Raw genomic sequence first — 21,361 nt, 5'->3', positions numbered from 1 at the left:
CATGAGTGTATGCGAGCATTTTGTGGTGTGCTTTCTGAAGGGTGAATTAAGTCCCTAGGATTTGTCTTATACAAGCCTTTGCATGTTGCACACTTTTAAATGAGCACCATTGGGCCAGTTGCCTCTGCCTTGTTAACCCTTTGTAGGGCAAGTTTTTTGGAATGTTTTTTTTTTTTTTTTAACTTCCAAAAAATTCTTAGTCAGTGTTCTAGAACGTTGTTGCTTTCAGCTACCAGTTGTGATTGTTACATCAGCATTAGAATGTTCAGTTCATAAAATTCTAACCACATATTGTGTAATCCTACTCCTGAAAGGGTTAAAGAAGGAAGGCGGAGGTTAAGAGGTGGTCTAGTGAGAATGGAGTCTTTTAATTCTCTGTAGGGGTGGGGACAGAGTGCAGGGCCCACTGGCACTACAAAGAAAGGTAATTCCGGGCCTCTTAGGGCTGGAAACCAGGAGCCAGAGGACCATAAATCTAACATTTCTCGCCCTTTCTCTATTTGTGATTACTCTCCCCAGGTGTGTGACAATGGGCGTTGATCAAGAGGACAGATGTTCAACGCAATATCTGCGTTTCAAGTTTTAAGGACTCATTTTTATTCTTTTTTTTTTACGACTGCAGGACATAACTAAATGGGCTGTTTTTACAGAAAGAGTTTGAGTCAGGGAGAGAAGGGGCAGAGTGTTGCACTCACTCATGAGATTTAGTGACCCGTACCTTGGGAGGTGTGGGAGTGGGTGGTGCGGCACAGGCCTTGGGGCCGTGCTAACGATGCCTCACAGATGTTAGCGTTTGGGACGAGGCCTTGTGAAAGTGAGGCTCAACCCCCTCGCCTCTCTTGCTAGATTTTTAAAAAAATTCTTTCTCCCTCTCACTCATTATTACTTCTGAAATATAACAGTTTATGAGAATTTGGTGGTGGCCCTAGTGATTCTGAGCCCGACCACTCATCCATGAAAACGACGATGTAAATGTTGTAAAAGCATCAAATAAATTATGTAAAAGGAAGTAAATGTTGGGGGACGTGCTGTTTGGCCTAAGTAGCATAGAAGGTTTTTTGTTCCTTGGGGCAAGACAAGCAAGATAAAGAGGCTACTTTTGTGCTAAATAATTACTGAATTTTAAAACCCTGTTCTGCGAAGTCACACATTTATTACAATTTATGCAGTAAGACTTATGACTGGAGTCATGTACACAATCTCACATGCAGATGTTTATTTTATTTTTTATTTGATTAACAAATGCTCTTTTTCCATCTTACAGCGTTCTCCCTGAATGGGGCCCTGAGTGAGCCAAAAGTGGGCTGTTTTTTCCCCCCAGTCACACGTTTGCTGGAGTGCTTATTTATATATGCAGGGATTTGCAGCCTCAGGGTGGGCTACAGTCTCCCCCAGGGGGAAGTCTCACGCGGGCAATGCGTCTGCCTGCCGCCTCGGAGCCGTTACTGCGATACCAGGGGCCTGATTTAAAGGGGTGGCAGAATGTTCAACAGGCCCAATCAAGGCCTCCTCTCGTCATGTGGTTCTGGGTGTTGTAAGTACAAACCATGACCTGTGTAACTGGACCCAGTCTTTTAATATGGAGTTCCTGGACCCAGAATGTTTTCTGTCTACAGATTAGAGGTTTGCAAAACTGTTTGAGGAGATCCCCCCCCCCCCCCCCCCTTGAATTTGTTAAATTGAGGCCCAAGAAAACAGGCTTGTATTTTATAGATGGCCCATTTAAATAAGGACATTTTGAAATAGAAATTCAAACTTTTTATTTTAACCATAGTTAAATGTATACATGGAAGTTTGACATGGTGTGTCCATCTTCTGGGACATTCCCTTCAAGATCATTTCTGTTTGGCAGACCACTATGAACACATTATTAAATGAATATTCAAATGTCAATGGCCATGTTGCTTATGTATGTAATGGTGCACCAAACTGGCCCTGCTTAAATGAGATTAGACACCCATGTGATATATTTCTTTGGCCAATCCTTTATTTGCTATACAATTTTAGTGTGGGATTATTTGTAATATACTACAAAATGAAGCCATTAGCCGACCTGACTGGTTAAAAGTTCTGGAATGTGAATATTTGTTCTGGCAGAGCTATTTCTGACATAAGGTTGCTCCCAAGGATAAGTAAATCTTCAATAAACATTAGGCTTCTCTATGAACCGTTTTCAGCTGTTTACAATTCAGAGGTTGTAAATGTGGCTGAAATGAAAATCAGCACACATTGGGATCCTCTGGGCCTGAATTTGAGAACCCTGCAATGAAAATTGTAGGCCAAACTTGAGGGAGAATGACATGTAATACATAATAAGACTGACAGAAAAGGCCAATTAGAGATGCGAAGGACTGTGGGAGGAGATAAACAGTCCTATTTATCTAGTGCCAGTGGATGATTGTGCCCCAGGGACGCAAACACAGCCTGGCATGCATTTATCCTGTAACCACTACAAATTAGGCCTACAGACATTGAAGCGGCAATTGAAAGATGTAGCGTATTACGGGAGGCACACGGATATTGGTGAATGCTCAGATTGGCCAGTTAACAAAAATGTAGATGCAGTGAGTTGACAGCTGCACTCAAATCGTACAGTACCGTTTGGTGTTACTAGCGGGTCTCAGTCGAAACACAAGCTCTCGGAACATGTTCAGTCATGCATCATTAAAAGGAAAGACGGGAGCCCGCACTCTTAATGAATAGATATAGATTATATATCTATTATAGTATACTATAGACATGTTTCGGCCTTAGCCGTCCTCAGTGTCTGTCTCTTTGTCCAAATAGGAATAAAAATGAAAATGATTTTGTTGCGTAGACATTCATAATCTATATCAATTCATTAAGAGTGCGGGCTCCCGTCTTTCCTTTCTATGATTATCTATGAGAAGCCAACGCACCATTCATTTGTTATATAGCCTACTTTGTTAAAAACTTCTTTGAGCGCATGGGTTGGTAGCCTAATTCTTTTTTTGTACAGTCATGCATCATTAAAATAAATAAACTTGAATAAATACTACACAGGAACAGTTGCAGTAAAGGAAGAGTTCTTATTTTATGCAACGTGGCAGGATAGAAACTCGATAATGAAATGCCGAGAAAGCAACGGCATTATTTCTGATCAAGAAAATTAATCGCTGATGTTCACAAGCCAATTTCTATCAAAATTATTCGTGGAGCACTGGACAGTGCAGTGTCATAATTGAGAAACCCGTTATTAACAGTAGCCTGATTCACACCGTCGACTTGCTGGGAAAGGGGGCGGGGCGCGAGGAAATGATGACAAAGGAATGTGACCCGCCCCCACCTATACCCAAAAACCAGACTGTCAGCCTCCAGGGCTGCAGAGAGGTGCTGGTTATAATAGGGGGGAAAACTTGGTACTTTCATTGCGACATTGTCCCAGCGACTATCCTTCTTGAAGGTAGGTTATAAAAATATTGTAGGCTACTTTTTTACTTTGCTAAACGTATGCTTGTATTGTTACCTAGCTGCGTGTGTGCATGTATCCCTGCCTCTAACTGTTATTTTGTCAAAACATAACAAAACGTTCGATTGTTCCCTCGACTAAACTCCACGGGTAATAACATTATTCTTCTACGTATATTGAATAGCGGTCTAACTTATCAGGCTACAGGTGGTACGGCTTGTCTGACCGTCACTGCATGTGCAGTAGGTTACCCGAGCTGCAATAAGATTTTATTTTCTTTGTTTAATGTCCGGTTACTATCATGTAAAAAATCAAACGTTATAAATCTGGCCGGGCAAAAGTTTTATTGTTGTTTTATTATGCGGATAGTTTCCTGTGTAGTTTAGCCTACCTTTTCGTTATGTTTTTCTGTGTAAAAGTTACTAATGCAACAAATAATTTAAGTGTAGCTGAGATATACTTTTCCCTACGTTTATTTCGTATATTAGGCTATTTACATGCGAATGTATGTCAATCGCCTTCTTTTACTGTTAAATGTTAAAAGATGTTTTTTTTTTCTTTTCTTTTTTTTTTCTTTTTAGCACTTTCGGTAAATTAGAGCAGCTGATTACAGACTCAAATTAAATTGTTTGTGGTTCCCTGGCTCTGAACTGTTTACTGGTTTTTAAAATGACAACAATAACCAATTGACCTTGCGGGTCTCAAGAACTTGGGTTGGGGGCCCCATCTACCGGCTTCTTGCTTTAGCTTTGCCATGTGTCAGTACAAACAGCCCGGCACAGAAAATGTTCCCATCAGTAGTTTTCTGGAGATGGGCGGAGCTTGGAGAACCTCTCTGCTGCTCCATGGCTGTCAATAGAACAAGTCTGCCTCTGTCTGGAAAGGTTCCCTACTGAGGGGTCTATTTAAACATTAATACGGGGGTGAAGGTTAGAAAAATGACTGACTTATGTTGAAAATAGGTTCGGGACTAGGGGAACTGTGAAAGCTCGGTGTGTCAGCGATAGAGAGAGGGGACTGTGTGCGTGTGCGTTGTGTGTGTGTGTGTGTTCATGTGGAAGCTTGACAAAATCTCGGATAACTGTGACAGCTACACACAGGAGTCTCTGTGCCTGTACACCATGCTTGGTTTGGGGGGGCGTGGGAGGGGGGTTGATGGAATGATACAGAAATGCTGTCTGAAGTGGAGGGAGAATGAAGTGTAAAGTATAAAACTGTGGGAAACATAAGGAAGACTGTCTAGATCAGTCCCTGAGGTAAAAAGATTTTATTAATATCTTCAGGGAATGCACAAATTCCATATGAGAGAAAGCACACATCACAGATGGCATTGAGTCCCATCTGCAATTGACATGTAGCCTTGGGCTAAATTCCTACAGATTAAATGAAGAGGCTTTCACCTGAGCTATGCATATGCTGTGGCCTGTAAGTGATAAAGCAAGCACTTAATTTGTTGGATTTTATTTAAGTCGAGTTTATGACACTCCGTGGTGTGGCCTCTCACATGGAATTCTCACAACTGACCTTCTAGATTCTCACCAGTCTGGTTTCAGGGCTGACTGACAAACAGAGACAAACCTCATAGACAGAAATGAGCTGTGCCCTGCAAAAGCAGGTTCGCTCTCCTCAATTCTCCATCCTCAATTCCCTCAGTCTCTCTGCGACATTTTACACAGTTAGACACCACTTCTTGCCGTCTTCCTTGACTACCATCCGCGGCTCAGCTCTCACATGGTGTGCTGTATACCGCCAGAGTCGCTCCTCCCAGTTTGCTTGGGGAGGCACAGTTTCAAGACCTCGAAACTTCTCGACAGGTGCCCCCCAGCTTTCGATCCTGGATCCTGTCATCTTCTCTCTCTATAAAAAAGTATCTTGGTTCTGTTTTCTCCTCCCTTGGTATGTCTTATCATTGTAACGCTGATGCCACACAACATTTCTCTCCTTCCCCGCTGTGACACGCTGGTCCCAGCCCACATCTCAGCTTGCCTACAAGACTTCTTGAGATGGATGGCAAACCATCACTTAAAACTCAACTTGGCTAAAACTGAGATGCTGTTATAGCCCACCACCCCCCATCCCCGACTTGACCTGTCACTCACCCTGTATGGCACCACAGTGTCACCGTCTTCATCTGCTAGGAATTCTGGGAGTGGTACTGGACAGCGAACTGTCCCTCTCCGAGAACATTACATTTATTTGGCTGATGCTTTTGTCCAAAACATCACACCGCAATGTCAGGCAGTCAGATTCTTCCTGCACAACATCCCCTTCCTCAGCATTTCCTCAACCCAGCTCTTCGTCCAGGTGCTGGTCGTTACCCATCTGCACTACTGCAACCCTCAATAGGTCATTAGACCATCAGATCATTAGACCCTTCACATCAGCCACACCTTTCCTCCCAGGGATAATCCCCCAACCCCCCCTACCCCCGCCCAGCATGTGCCAGGTCATGTTTCCTGTCTGTACTGGCTCCATGGTGGTAAATGAGCTATAGTGCTGCTGAATGTATAAGCTGCTGAATGAGCTATATTGTTTAGAAGTACAGATGTGTAAAGATAGCTTTATTATCCGAATGGCTTCCTTTTCTTTACAGTACAAATTGTTGTTTTTTTCGGCTAACTTTACGCCTGTTGATTCTTGATGATCCTTCTGTGCCTTCTTGGTGATATTACACATTTGTATTCCGGAGATGTTCTCTAACACTGATGTCCTCCACTTCAGTAAGTTACTCTGGATAAGAGTGTCTGCCAAGTGATTGTCTTGAAAAAAAAACTTGTAAAAAGGGATAAATTAGCATTTTCGCTTTCGTTGGCATTTTCTCAGCATTTCCTTTTCTCGTCATTCTCATTCTCCATCCTCACCCCTTCATTACTGTCATCAGATTGCAGTTACTGACCCATGATTGTAATTACCCAGAGCGAGGATGGTGGAGGTGAAGAGCATCTGCTGTATTGGGGCGGGGTACGTGGGCGGCCCCACTTGCACCGTCATAGCTCAGATGTGCCCGGAGGTGACGGTCACGGTGGTGGATCTGAACGAGGACCGCATTCGGGCCTGGAATTCCGACAACCTCCCCATATTCGAGGTGAGCGTTCTGCGGGGGTGGGCAGGGGAGTACACAACGTGCTGGTGTCCCATGTGAAAAAATAGTATACTAAGCCAAGTATACTTGATAAAAACTAATTATGCTTCAAGTATTCTTATGTATAACATAGTATACTTCAGTTTAGAAAATGTTTAGTGTAACATTACTGAGTAAATGCGAATGCATGTTAGAACTAGCATAAACATATTACCCAAGATGCAATGTGAACAGAACATGGAATATAACCTATTTGCCTTAACCTTGTATGCCCTACCCCTTGCCAGCCTGGACTACAGGAAGTGGTGGAGTCATGTCGAGGGGTCAACCTCTTTTTCTCCACGGACATCGATACAGCTATCCAGGATGCAGACCTGATCTTTATATCGGTAAAACCAACCCTTCCCTTCACTGCCTGGGTTCCCTTCAGGCCAACCCTGAATTCCACTTCCCACACTGGTCCTTCACAGTCACTCAGCCTATTTGTTTATGGTTCTAAATTAATGTCAGAAACCAATTCAATCCTAAAAACAGGTCAGGTGAATTAACCTTGCTTTAGAATTAATCCTGCTTTCAACTCATCAATTAATCACTGAAAAATCTGCAGAAAACATGTTTGCCCAGGACCCAGGTTGAGGACCATTGCTCTTTAAAGAAGTGTAGATTGCATTGCTTGAAAAAGAACTCACATATGTACGCTGTGCTATAGAGAGCTGCACTATAGCTGTCTAGCCCAGGAATTTGCTGTGGAAATATCAATGATTCGGCGACCGTTTTCCCTCAATTTAAGGTGAACACGCCCACAAAGACGTTCGGCATCGGGAAGGGGCGGGCGGCAGACCTGAAGTACATCGAGGCGTGCGCCAGGCGCATCGCTGACGTGTCCCGCGGCTGCAAGATTGTGGTGGAGAAGAGCACGGTGCCGGTGCGCGCCGCGGAGAGCATCCGCCGCATCTTCAACGCCAACACCAAGAGCAGCCTCAGCTTCCAGGTGAGAGAGAAGGCCAAGAGCAGCCTCAGCTTCCAGGTGAGAGAGAAGGGCAAGAGCAGCCTCAGCTTCCAGGTGAGAGAGAAGGCCAAGAGCAGCCTCAGCTTCCAGGTGAGAGAGAAGGCCAAGAGCAGCCTCAGCTTCCAGGTGGGAGAGAAGGCCAAGAGCAGCCTCAGCTTCCAGGTGAGAGAGAAGGCCAAGAGCAGCCTCAGCTTCCAGGTGAGGGAGAAGGCCAAGAGCAGCCTCAGCTTCCAGGTGAGAGAGAAGGGCTAGAGCAGCCTCAGCTTCCAGGTGAGGGAGAAGGCCAAGAGCAGCCTCAGCTTCCAGGTGAGAGAGAAAGACAAGAGCAGCCTCAGCTTCCAGGTGAGAGAGAAAGACAAGAGCAGCCTCAGCTTCCAGGTGAGGGAGAAGGCCAAGAGCAGCCTCAGCTTCCAGGTGAGGGAGAAGGGCATTGAGCGCAAGTCCAGGGGTGGTTGTTTTAAAAAAAAAAAACAGCCCGGGATCCTCAGGCTGAGAGAAAGCTATCCGCTGTTGTCCAGTGTTGTCTGAAGTGTGTGAAACAGTCACACAGGGGAGTGTGTGCACTTTGTCTAGGGCTCTTTAGTGTGGGTGGACCAGAGATGACTACCGCTGTTCTCTATTGGACTTGTTGTCTCCTAAGGTGGCAAATTCACTATTTTTGTCCTTTGCCTCGATGTTTGCGTAATCAAGGGCCATCAGCAGAAACTTTCACGCTTGTCTCATCTGGCTCACACCCAGGTCCTCTCCAACCCAGAATTCCTAGCGGAGGGAACGGCCATCGCTGACCTGAAGAACCCCGACCGGGTGCTGATTGGAGGAGATGAGACCCCTGAGGGTCAGAGGGCAATCGAGGCACTTCACAGAATCTATGAGCACTGGGTCCCCAAGAGCAAGATCATCACCACCAATACCTGGTCTTCAGAGCTTTCAAAACTGGTGCGCCCTGGTTTTTGTACCCAGTTTTCATATTTCCGCACAGTTCAGAATAGCCAGTCATGTGCTATTATGCCAATCCCAATCCCAATGGTACAGTGCAGTATATCCTCCTGATACTCAGAAAAAAAAAATTATGTATTTCAAGTTTTTGACATATTCTCTTGGTGTCTTGAATGAAATGTTGCAATGAAAATATTTTCAAAAATATTATTTATTTTATTATTATTGAAGGTCCCTTGTAGTGTAGATTTCAGCATAGCAGAATAAATGGTTCTTGAGATTAAGACCAAAGACTCATGTCCCCTACAGGGGACCAAAAATATGAATTGCCAGGTCTTAGGAGGTTAAGGCATTCATTTGAAAGACGCAGACTCAGCAAGCACTGTCCTCTGAAGTGAAGGGTGCCAGCTGCCAGTTCCTTTCCCTCCACAGGCCTCCATCTGGGCTGCGCAGTCAGCAGCAGTACACATGCGCAGCAGTGCGCATCAGAGCACAGCAGTACGCATCACACGCAACCGGCTCCGGCAGTCTGATGCTGTCCCTCCCTGGCCAGTCATGCCCTACCTTACAGGCCTGCCAGCCACAGATCATTATGGCTTCTGCCCGCATGTCCACGCGTATGCGCGAACACCTGCTTTCTGCTCTCAGATAACGTGGAGTGTTTCTTTTCGCTTATTTTACTGGGACTACGGTTGTGTAGCTGTGCAGCTTAGTCTAACATGGCGTATTGATGTGCCTTGTCCCTTGTAGCTATGCCGCAGCCACAGCGAACATTTTGTTTGAAAGCCCTCCCAACACCCGACTGGTCTCAGCATGGATGGCACATTTTTGGCAGCCTGTGTTGTATTCTTCTCCTGTGTTTTCTGCATTTGGTGAATGTAGAAGGACCACACTAACTACCTTCCCCCTCTAGCTTGACCTCTTTCTCCCCCCAATTTTAAAATGGTGTTGGTTGTTTACTGAAAAACAAAGTCTGTCGTAACAAGTGTTTTAGACTTGTAATGCGATTTAAAAATCTTTTATTTTTGTTTTCAAGTATAAAGCATTAGCTGTTCTACGTTAATGTTTGCTTGATAAGTAAGATTTTCTTACCCCATTGGAAATGAGTCAAACTGTGTCATTGGCAATATTTTGTCTTATTTAGAAAAAAAGTAACAGAAATTAGATTATGCTGTAAGTGCAAATATAAGACTATAAATACTTTAACTAAATCATATTTTGGTTTTCCCTCCCCTTTTTTTTCTGTACTCTCCACTGCTGGTCCTTTCCGTTTGACCACCCCACCCCCCCACAGGCAGCCAACGCTTTTCTCGCTCAGCGAATCAGCAGCATCAACTCCATCAGCGCGGTGTGTGAGGTCACTGGGGCAGATGTGGAAGAGGTGGCCCACGCCATCGGCACCGACCGGCGAATCGGCAGCCGCTTCCTCAAGGCCAGTGTGGGTACGTGAGGGAAAGGAGGGGGTCGTGGGTGGGTGGAAGGGGGGGAGACGGTTAAAAGACTTGCTGGAATTTAGCAGTCTGTGTGAGTCAAACTTCTGGGTAACCCACCTCCATTATTCCCCAAAAGATGTCTGCTGTGTGGCCTCTCTGGGGCTCTTCAAATGTGAAGAAAGGTCACTGTGTGCCACGCTTTTAACAGCCCATGAAATCCAATTTGTCATTTGTCAATTTTTTTTCTTTCTTTTCCAGTCTCAGCCTTTTTCCCTCGGAGTGTACGGTGGATTGTATTTCTATTCATTCTGCGGTTACTGTTTGCAGTGAGCTGCAGTGCTGATCTGTCCGTTTGTCCGTCTGTCCGTCCGTCTGTTTGCAGGCTTCGGGGGCAGCTGTTTCCAGAAGGACGTCCTCAACCTCGTCTACCTGTGCGAAGCTCTGAGCCTGCCTGAGGTGGCCAGATACTGGCAACAGGTGAGTGTCTCCTGAAATAAACAATCTTTCCTTTTTTGACCAGATTGCATTCCTGATTTTCTTTGTATTCTCCCAGTTTGAAATGAACAGTCGTACTCATAGGTCTGTTTCATTAACCATTTCAGGCATGAGATCACAAATATGCAATTAGAATGCTCTTAACTGAACATGCTAATGCTGATGTAACAGTTGATGCTGGTAATTGAAAGCAATGGGGTTCTAGTACACTGACTGACCTAAAAACCTGCACTTCAAAGGGCTTTAATGAGTTCCTGGCATGGGATGAGATGAGGACAGGCTGGGCTCCTCCCTCCCTTGGTGACACAACACCCAATTATGCACCGTTCATCACTGCTAAGGTCAGGTTATGATACAAGATGTCTGTCCATCTACTTGCTCTCTGTCTAGGTGATCGAGATCAACGATTACCAGCGGAAGCGCTTCTCCTCGAGAATCATCGGTTGCCTTTTCAACACGGTGACGGACAAGAAGATCGCCCTGCTTGGGTTTGCTTTCAAGAAGGACACTGGCGACACCAGGTAAGTGGGAGGCCCCCCCCAAATATTTCAGTCACCTTCCCTCTACCTCAACCCCACCCACTCACAGTCTGCAAATGTTTTTGTCACAATCTTTTCTTCTTCCTCAAATTAAACCCCGCCCCCTCTTGTTTCCATGGCAGAGAGTCCTCCACCATCTACATCAGCAGGTACCTGATGGACGAGGGCGCCCGCCTCCACATCTACGACCCGAAGGTGAAGCCGGAGCAGATCGTTCAGGACCTGTCCCACGGGGAAGACCCATCCAGAGGTATCTTTATCGCCTCCTCTGGCTGCCCAAAAATGTGCCGCAGCTGTAACAATAACAAAGCACTGCTTACTACAGGGATACTCTAATCTGGCCCTCGAGGTCAACAGTACTGCTGCTTTTTTCTTCTACCTGATAGCTAATGGTCCAATAATGTCACTGATTGGCCAGAGATTACACTCACCTGGTGTGTCAGGTTTAAATCAGTCCCTGATTGGAGGGGAGGAATGAGAACCAGCAGTACTACTGGCCCTGAGGGCCAGATTTGAGAACCCCAGGTTTATTTTACAAACATTTCCTCATTTCATTTTTGTATGGCAATCTGCTTCAACATCCACAATTGATGAGGAAAAGGTTATGAGTGGGGATCCGAGCTTCAGAGAAGTAACAGTTAGTATCAGCTAGTTGTCTAAGATGTACTTACAAACATTATTTCTAATACAGCATATTTATTCTAGTCTTTATTACATAGAATATATATGTAAGTTATTTCAGGCATCTAGAAAAACAGAGCACGTTCTAACTGAATTAACCTGTAGCTTAAAAAAGAGAAAAGAATACTCTTTGGAAACATCTAAAAATATTTTTAGTTGAATGAAGGTGATTGAAATAGTCTTCCGTGTCAACACCTAATTTTGTTGTAAAAACTAAATACAGCTGACATTTGCCATTTTCCCATCGGTAATGTGTAATGTCACCTTGCTCTTTTGGCTGCACACCACCGAAACAGATATGGCCCATTTCTAATTTACTGAGCAGATTGTACAGTGGTCACATGAATTCAGGATTCTACACAATTTTCACCCAGGAAATAAATTTTAAAAAGCCAAAAATATATGTGCGCTGCATTTTGAAGGTTGAGAGCCTACATAGATCTGTGATATAGTGTATAATCGGTGTATAATCAGTTCAAAAAGAGATTCAATATAGTTCACATTGACTAATCTTATAAACAAAACACACACACAGGAAGGCATGTCCAGCCACCCTCACCCAGTAAAAGTGCTGATTGCGGAGCTGATTTCAAGTAGATATCTAGTAGCACGCTTTTCAATTTTTTCTGTGAACACAAAACATGCACATCCAATCTGAGAAGCTGAAAATATGGGCATCACCAGGGAAACTAAGATTTGCTGTCATATGTATTCACCATAACACACATTAAAGGGAAGGCATGCTGTAGCAGCAGCCAGAGAACAGGGTCATATACCAGTGCAAAAAGAGCAGCACAGAGCATGGTGTGTCACCAGACTTAGAACATCCTGCCAGTATCTGAACCAGACCTGAATGCAGGGTTAAAATGTCCAAACCCACTCATATCTCAGATGTGCAGGTTCAGGCTGACTTAATAAGACCCTGTTTTCAAGCACACACACCAATATTCTCACCAACTTATTAATATTTACACAGAGACACCACAGACATCAAAGTGCCTACCCTACGCCCACACCGCCTATTTTAATTTTACAAAGATACAGGACAAAAAAAACAGGTTGGGACTTCCACTGGAGTGGGTCTGTACCTGACAAAAATTTTCACAAACATTTTTTCAAGATTTGTACGAAACCGACCAACGCACCTGTATTTAAACATCCCGGAACTTCAGATGTCAGTAATCAGCTTACTAAGCAGATGTTTCCATCTGTATCAGACATATGGGATAAAAATATCCTTTTGCTCCCTCTCCATAGATACGTGCATCATCTGGAAGCATTAGATCTTTTTCCTGTAGTTGCGCTTGTACTATTTTACCCTCCATATATATTCTATAAAAAATATTCTTTGCAATTGTGAAAATGTAATCTCTGACACCCATTCTTTCTTTGGCTCAACTTTGTTTCTGTCTTTTTTCTCCCTGTCACTGCATTCTCAATCCCTATATCCCTGCTCCCTTGCCTCTTCATCTTTCCCCCCTTCTCTCCATCCCTCTCCGTTTAACCCCCTCTCTCCTTCCCCTCGCTCTTCTCCCTGTACCTCTCTCTCGGTTCTCAGTCTCTCATCTCGTCACCATCTCCGCGGACCCTTACGATGCCTGCGAGGATGCCCATGCCATCGTCATCTGCACGGAGTGGGACATGTTCAAGGTCTGTCTCAAAGGTCAAAGGTCAATGGTTCCATAGGGGATAGAGCTGTGGAGTGTACTTCAATTTGGAAAAAGTAATCTGTGTGCTGCAGCTGCAGGAACTGGGGCAGCACCATCGGTAGCACTGGAGTGTGTGGGCGCATGCTGTGAAAGTGTATGTTCGTGCTATTAGAGTGTGCATTGATGTTCTAACCAATATACAGCTATCGAGTGTCCATATAACTATATATATAACTGTATATGGGTGCTATAAAGCCATAGATGCTCTACAACTGCACACCGGTGCTGTAAAACTATGTACGGATGCTATTAAAGAATAGATGCAGGCCATAAAACTGTGCATGAATACCATTAATGTGTGCACATATGCTATAAACCTGTAGATGTGTGCTATGAAACTGCCCATGCATGCTATAATATGATTGAGTGTAGAAGCACATAGATATTCGGCCTCACACAAAGGGTTTCATTAATGTCTGTACTTCCTGTGTGTCGCCTGCGTTTGCGCACGACAGGAACTGGAATATGAAAGGATCTACGCGGCCATGCTGAAGCCTGCGTTCATCTTCGACGGCAGGAGGATTCTGGACAGCTTGCACGAGGAGCTGCAGCACATTGGCTTCCAGGTGAGATTGGTGTCCGTGGCGGGAAACACAGACCCCCCCCCCCCCCCGTGTGACTGCTAATCAGAGCGCGCGGGACACGACGAACGCGTCGTTTTAATGGTTTACGGCCTCATTCACACATTCACACTCTCTGGCTGAGCTGTGAACGGCCCGCTACGAGAGGGAACGCAGGCGTAGGTGTGGAAGCAATTAGCACAGAGCTTGCGTGAGTTTGATGATCTTTAGGGACCTGCTAGTGGCCCCTCAAAAGGAATACTGCACAGCAACAACCGCTTCTCCTGTTACGTTTCTCATTTGACAATCTGATTCCAGACGAGCCCCCATTTGTTCCGATGCAATCCCAATTTTCCTGATCCTCGGTTGTCTGATAGAGGTGACCCTCTATCAGGAGAGTGAAAGGTGAAGTGTAAGTGAAGTGTAAGTCAAATGAAACATTTGAATTCCCTCTCTAGGTGGAGACCATTGGTAAAAGAGTAAAACAAAGAATATCCTTCAATGGCAGCAAGAACACGCCCACTCCAGACCACCTACCCGCACCCAAGAGGACCAAACAGTGAGGCAGCAGCTGTGTTTCTGCGTGCGGCACGGTCAGTGCTGCAGTGGTTCAACAGTTTTATTAGGAAAAAAATTACAATTTCATATTTAGTATTGCCACATTTTTATATGTTGTCATATATATATATATATATATATATATATATAGTTATATGTTATATATATTATATATAGTAAGTCAGACTTGGAAATGGAATTGGATTCTGCTTTATGTCTAAAAGCATCAGAGGACTTGGAGTTTTGAAAAGTGTCTGTCTGCCTGTCTGTTTGTTTTTTCAGGGTTTTTTCACCTTTGAGTTTAGCTGTTGTTTTCTACAATGAGTGAAAAAGCCTTATTCCAAATCAGAATAAAACAGCCTCTTTCTGTCACTGCTGTTATATTGTAAACTACTGTTCTGTTTTTCCTTTGAATCCAGAAATATTTAAGCCATGGGCCAGTTAATGTTTACTGCCTATGCAATAATTTCTGTATAAAATTGCTTTCTTTTTATTTAAGTATTTCTAGTATTATTTAATGCAGCAAATGTGGCTACTAAATTATAAGCTGCTGATGATTCATTTGGTTATTTTCTTGCTGTAAAAAAAAAAAAAAACCTTTTTAACTGAAGAATTGTGTGATGTTCCATATTGACAAGTTGGTTTATGTCATACAGTGAAACATTTAAAATAATGCAATATAGCTTTTTCAGTACTGCAATAATGGTTTTCATTGAACTACGAAAATGTCTGTTGTATCTAAAGCCAATAAAACGTATTTTTTATGGGCACATTAAAAAAAGAAATTTGTGGACTTTCTCTATTGAACTCCATAATAAAACTACACCGTATGGATGCATTAAGTGGAAGCACATAAACTCTGCAGTCATTAAACTGCCCGCAGTAATGGCCATGGATGGGTTCTGAACTCAGGACTAAGGGTTCATGGACAGGCTGTTATAGCTCTGTGTATTTCAGAAGAGTGTTACGGTATATCACAAACAACAAACATTTAAAATGTTCAAACTTGAAATTACCACCCCACCAAGTGTGGATCTCCAACCCTATAAAGTGGTTTTATTGTGGATAAATGTGTTTATCCAATTAATTCTTAACACATTAGCACATATAAAGTGATAATGTACTCACTATAATAAATTACTGTAGAGCAATTTCAATTTTTGCCAATGACATGTGATCTACAGTTTATTATTTCTTAAAGTCTAAAATATGTAATTTGGAAAATATTAAGGTTTCCATTTTAATGAAGACCCCTTGGAGCTTTTCTGTAAACTCCTGTGGTTTCCAGTCTCCAGTAATCCTTACTCAGCACCTCTCCCAATCCAATCCAATATGGGCTAACTGTATCTAACAGTTTGGTAGCTGTTCAGTTTGGTGATGGTTTTGGACTTCGTACAGCACTCACATTTTTGACAGATTGGCCAATCTTGATATAAAGCAAGGTTTCAACTGCCTGTTAGTTGCTGCCAGCCAGTGTACCCTTTACCAGCAATGTACATATGCAAATAGTCTGACTGTGACCTCACCTATCCATTTGAGTTCTCTGTCATTAAACTCCTCTCTAAACTAATTTACTAGTGACTAATTCACTCCCTCTTGTTTTGTGTGATTTTATTTCCATTATAGACTGTGGTAAACACTGAAAATATGTGATAATTACAGGTGAAAATGTGAAATTGTGATAATTACTGTCAATGTGTTGAGAAAAAAAAAAGATTGAAGCTAAACCTGGGAGGACTGCAAATCATCTCTGAAAGTTTGTCATCCCCTGATATGACCTGTGGATGATGCGCACCAGTGAAAGGCTGTTCGTAGAGATTTGTACTGCCTAGTCTCCAGTAGGCTTGTCTCTGGAAATAACCCCACACTTTAAAATCTTCTTTTCTGCACACCTTTCAAAATTAGATACCATAAGACTTGCCAGTATTTTAATGAATAACTGTACATGTGCATTCGTCATGAGATATGGACCACACCAGGGCAGGGTTCTCTTTGCAGAGATTTATGCGCGAAAGGAAGTCACTATTTGCAAATCAATCAAGTTGTAAGCCATATTAAATAATTGCATTTAGAGTTAATTGCCCGAGTGTGCATGTGTACATTAACTCAGTTTATAAGAGGTGACTGCAGTAATGTGTGCATGTGGATATATGTATGTGTGTACGATGTCAATAGCATTGTGTATGGTTTTGATCTTTTGTTATTCATCATTTTTGAATGCCTTGTTGTAATGGTAGACCTTTGTAATGGTAGACCTTTCTAACGCATTGTAGGAGAGGGAAGAGGAGAAACGTGTTTGTGTGCGATTTACAGTTTATCGTGTTAATAGGTTGCATGTAGTTGACTCTACGGAGGACAGGAGACAGTAGTTACATGTGAATGTGTTTGTGTGCGATTCAGACTTTATCGAGTTCATAGATTGTATAGTTCACTCGGTGGAGCACAGGATACTGCAGTTATGTGAATGTGTTTGTGTGCGATTTAGAGTTTATCGAGTTCATAGACTGTGTGTTAGTTGACTGGAGGAGTGGAGACTGATCAGTGGAAGTATGCGACGCTCACAGCAGTCTGCAGATCATTAGTCAGTTTCCTGCTGAGCCGAGGGAGGGCTCCCTGCTCCTGGATGCCTTTTAAGGGCTAATTAATGTCCCTCTTCCCACTGAGATTAAATACAACGTGACTCCTGTGCCTGGGGAGGAGGTCTCACAGTTGCTTTCACAATCAGGCTGGGACTTAAAGGACAGGAAGTAACACATTCGCTGTCCAAACCAGAAACTAAGCTCTCCTCATTTACAAGGTTTAATGGCAGTCAAAGGTAGAACATGTTTAATTGTGAAGACAGGGATTTTTAAAAATGCAGTTGGAGCTCTATATTCTTCATTTCAGCGTGGAAGGCCCATTCCATCAATGCCACATCCTTTGATGCTGATTCTGGAAAGTGATGTTTAGCATTCACACCTCTGAGAGCCATTTTGCAGAGGTGGGAAATCCATGTTCAGAAAGTAAAAGTACTCCCCAATATGTTCTTCCATTCACCTGGTTTTGCTAATTAGTATACTTCTTCAGCTAGGAGGTAGAACCAATTGGTAAAATCAGCTGGCTGAGTTCATGGGTGGAAGAAACACATGGCAGGACTTTTACTTTCTGATCCTTGGACATTCCGCCTCCGATATTCTGTCAGTCGCTGCTTCTTTTCGATTAAACTGAGCCGCGCAGTATTGGCAGCAGAGGAGAACTCTTCATGCGCAGCCAGCTTAAGCACATACTCTACCAGAGGAGTCATTCTACAGAACACTGCCAACCGAAGCCCTCCCTCCCACACTGATGCTATAGCCATTTGTGCTGCATCCTATGGGTCTTCTAAGCATAGCTGCAATTGGAGTAGCCAGGATTAGAATCTAGGCCTGGGGTTTTCAATCTTCCCTGATTGAGGGACATCCACCCAGGCTCATAAGTTTAAAATGGGATATATTTAAAAAAGATTTCATATCTAGAAATATTTCCAAAAATCAACATATATAGTCATTATACAGTCAGGTCCATAAATATTTGGACAGTGACACAATTTTCATAATTTTGGCTCTGTACGCCACCACAACAAATTTGAAATGAAACAATCAAGATGTGATTTAAGTGTAGACTTTCAGCTTTAATCTAAGGGTTTTGTCAAAAATATTGTATGAACAATGTAGGAATTACAACCATTTTCATAGCCCCCCCCCCCCCCCCCACCACCAATTTTGGGGGCTCAAAAGTAACTGGACAAACTAACATAATCATAAATTAAAATGTCATTTTTAATCAATGACTAATTAATGTCAATGACTGCCTGAAGTTTTCAACCCATACTCATCACCAGATGCTGGGTTTCTTCCCTGGTGATGCTCTGCCAGGCCTCTACTGCAGCTGTCTTAAGTTCCTGCTTGTTCTTGGGGCGTTTTGCCTTCAGTTTTGCCTTCAGCAAGTGAAATGCATGCTCAATTGGATTCAGGTCAGGTGATTGACTTGGCCATTGCAGAACATTGCACTTCTTTGCCTTAAAAAAGTATTGGGTTGCTTTCGCAGTATGCTTCGGGTCATTGTTCATCTGCACTGTGAAGCGCCGTCCAATGAGTTTTGAAAATCTGAGTTTGGGCTGAATCTGAGCAGATAATATAGCCCTATACACTTCAGAATTCATCCTGCTGTTTTTGTCAGCAGTCACCTCAATAAATACAAGGGAACCAGTTCCAGTGGCAGCCATGCATGCCCATGCCATAACTACCTCCACCATGCTTCACAGATGAGGTGGTATGCTTTGGATAAGGAGCAGTTCCTTCCCTTCTCCATAGACTTCTCTTCCTATCATTCTGGTACAAGTTGACCTTTGTCTCATCTGTCCATAGGATGTTATTTCAAAACTGTACAGGCTTTTTATAGATGTTTTTTTTGGCAAACTCAAATCATGTCTTCCTGTTTTTGAGGCTTACCAATGGTTTACATCGTGTGGTAAACCCTCTGTATTTACTCTTCTCTAGATTGTTGACTTTGACACAGATACGCCTACCTCCTGGAGGGTGTTCTTGATCTGGCCAACTGTTGTGAAGGGGTTTTTCTTCACCAGGGAAAGTATTCTTCTGTCCTCCACCACAATTGTTTTCCGTGGTCTTCCAGGCCTTTTGGTGTTCCTGAGCTCACCAGTGCATTCTTTCTTTTTAAGAATGTACCGAATAGTTGATTTGGCCACACCTAATGTTTTTGCTATCTCTCTGATGGGGTTTTTTTTCAGCGTAATGATGGCTTGCTTCACCGACAGTGAAGCTCTTTGGACTTCATATTGAGAGTTAACAGCAACAGATTCCAAATGCAAATGCCACACTTGAAATCAATTCTAGACCTTTTATCTGCTTACTTGTAAATGAAATAATGAGAGAATAACACACACCTGGCTATGGAACAGTTGAGCAGCCAATTGTCCAATTATCTTCGGTCCCTTAAAAAGGGGGGGACCACATATGAAAGGTTCTGTAATTCCTACACCATTCACCCGATTTGGATGTAAATACCTTCAAATTAAAACTGAAGGTCTGTACCTTGAGCTCATATTCACTATTTCAACTCCAATGTGCTGTGGTAGACAGCTAAAATAATAATAACTATGTCAATGTCCAAATATTTATGGACCTGACTGTATGTCATGTCTGCCCAGGAACCCCCTGCAGTACCTTCAAGGACCCCCAGCAGTCCATGGATCCCCTGCTGAAAACCCAGGTTTTATATGAGGCACACAACCACACCACTGACTAGGCCTTCAGCTGGACACCTGAGAGATACCTTGCCCACTCGAAAGTGCAATAATATACTCTCCCTTGATATTCACTGCAGTCAAAATAAATAAAAAAATGTTATGTTACATGTACTGCAATAGTTTTAGTATGCATGCAGGGGTATTGATAAATTTGTTAAAAACAGAACATTTTTCTGGTTGTATTTGAATAAGTGGTAGGTGGACTAGGACTTTTTGGGAGCCTCTGACTTTATTTAAGCCCTCCTCCCACCAGGTCTTCCACACTAGGTGGGCTGGGTAAATTCAAACCAGATGGGCAGAGGTCAGGCAGAGGTCATAGGAGAGCACTTCATCTCTCTGCCACCTACCAGAAAAAGCACTGCAATTTTTAACATTCAAAAAAGCGCCACAGTGCTTTAAGATTATAAATTGTGTCGTTGACCATCCCAAGCCCTTTGAGCCAAGACTAAAGACTTAAGATAATAATAAACATTAGATATTGTAGGATTGGTAGAGACGAGAAAAAGACTGGCACAAGCTCAGCCGGAGCCATCTTAACCCAATCTCATGCTAATTGTGAGTTACGATGGGCCGCACACTGAGGTAAGAGTGGCAAGATTGTACCATTGAGTCGTTTAGTGTAGCGCCAGCTTAAGACCGCGAAATAGCTTAAAATATCAAATATAAGGCCTGCATTAGTATCATCACAGTATTTTTCACTTATTTTTCTTGAGTTCCTCAATTACCCTCGAGACCTTATTAGACTTGTTGAGTCTTGCTGTGCCGTGGCCTTATCCACTGGCACACAGACATTAGAATATGCACCGAGGCTGTAATCATTAGGCAACTGTTATGCAAAGTAAAGCATGATGCTGGTGTGATGGCTATAATTGGTGTATGATGGGAGGACCAGAAAAGAGTTTAACATTTTTGTCACTGACATTTTATATAGCAAGCACACGGACATAATAGCCTATTAAGTACAACTTTATTGTAAAACAACCTGTTGGCTACAGTCACCTCAACAATATACTGCCAGTTATATAACTATATCATCTACCTTTACTGTAACAGGGTCAAAAATAATTCCAAATAATAATTTTAAAACCACGTAAAGAAGTTTAACAATGAAAAAAGCTGTCTCATACAAATGAAGTGTTCCATAGTTTGATGTTTGATAAGCACATACAATATAATTGCTCGACAGGCACTCAGTGGAACTTGTGTCTGTGAACCATTTATCTTTCGAGGAGTCCAGAAGAACTGAAACAAGGCATTGATCTGTGTAATTTGCTCATGGACCAACATGTTGTGAATCCTAAATGAAAAAACAAAGCAGTGATTCAGGAAGTGATCAAAATGCAAAAAAGTGTCATGTGTAGTTTGAAGACTAAAAACAGGAAAAGTCAGAAAACCTCATGTTTAGCTACACTCCGTAGTTCTCCAGGGGTGCAGGAAAGACCCCTCTCACTCATTTATGTATTTTTATTTTTTATGTCGGCGAGTCTCAGTTTAAAGCTGATAATTCAATGTTACAAATAGAATGTAATACTTCAGAATTAATTGTGTCAGTTGACAGTTTGGCCCCTCCATTGAATGTCTTCCTGCTACATCAGTCAACCTGGATAAGGGTACATGCCAAAAAAAAATTCTCACATGCTTG

General features: G+C 42.9%; 1 protein-coding gene across 1 annotated transcript; it reads left to right on the top strand.

The window, feature by feature from the left end:
- The first annotated feature begins 3,322 nt into the window (after positions 1-3,322).
- On the top strand, positions 3,323-15,431 carry LOC118235450 (UDP-glucose 6-dehydrogenase-like). Its single transcript, XM_035432845.1, has 12 exons — positions 3,323-3,424; positions 6,347-6,515; positions 6,800-6,901; positions 7,303-7,503; positions 8,260-8,457; positions 9,752-9,899; positions 10,273-10,367; positions 10,776-10,906; positions 11,047-11,174; positions 13,164-13,255; positions 13,770-13,880; positions 14,333-15,431. Exons 2-12 carry the CDS (start codon positions 6,354-6,356, stop codon positions 14,435-14,437), a joined length of 1,473 nt encoding a protein of 490 aa, XP_035288736.1. The 5' UTR covers positions 3,323-3,424; positions 6,347-6,353; the 3' UTR covers positions 14,438-15,431.
- Positions 15,432-21,361: the final 5,930 nt, after the last annotated feature.

This window comes from Anguilla anguilla, chromosome 9 (genome assembly GCF_013347855.1).
Source record: "Anguilla anguilla isolate fAngAng1 chromosome 9, fAngAng1.pri, whole genome shotgun sequence".
Taxonomy (NCBI): domain Eukaryota; kingdom Metazoa; phylum Chordata; class Actinopteri; order Anguilliformes; family Anguillidae; genus Anguilla; species Anguilla anguilla.
This window is presented reverse-complemented; position numbering and strand designations above follow the sequence as displayed.

What these genes read in the sequence shown, in the direction of transcription:
- LOC118235450 (XM_035432845.1), top strand. Translation starts at nt 6,354, where the DNA reads ATGGTGGAGGTGAAGAGCATCTGCTGTATTGGGGCGGGGTACGTGGGC. An exon ending in CTTCAGAGCTTTCAAAACTG is followed by an intron (nt 8,458 to 9,751) that starts GTGCGCCCTGGT and finishes ACCCCCCCACAG; the next exon opens with GCAGCCAACGCTTTTCTCGC. An exon ending in CGGGGAAGACCCATCCAGAG is followed by an intron (nt 11,175 to 13,163) that starts GTATCTTTATCG and finishes CTCGGTTCTCAG; the next exon opens with TCTCTCATCTCGTCACCATC.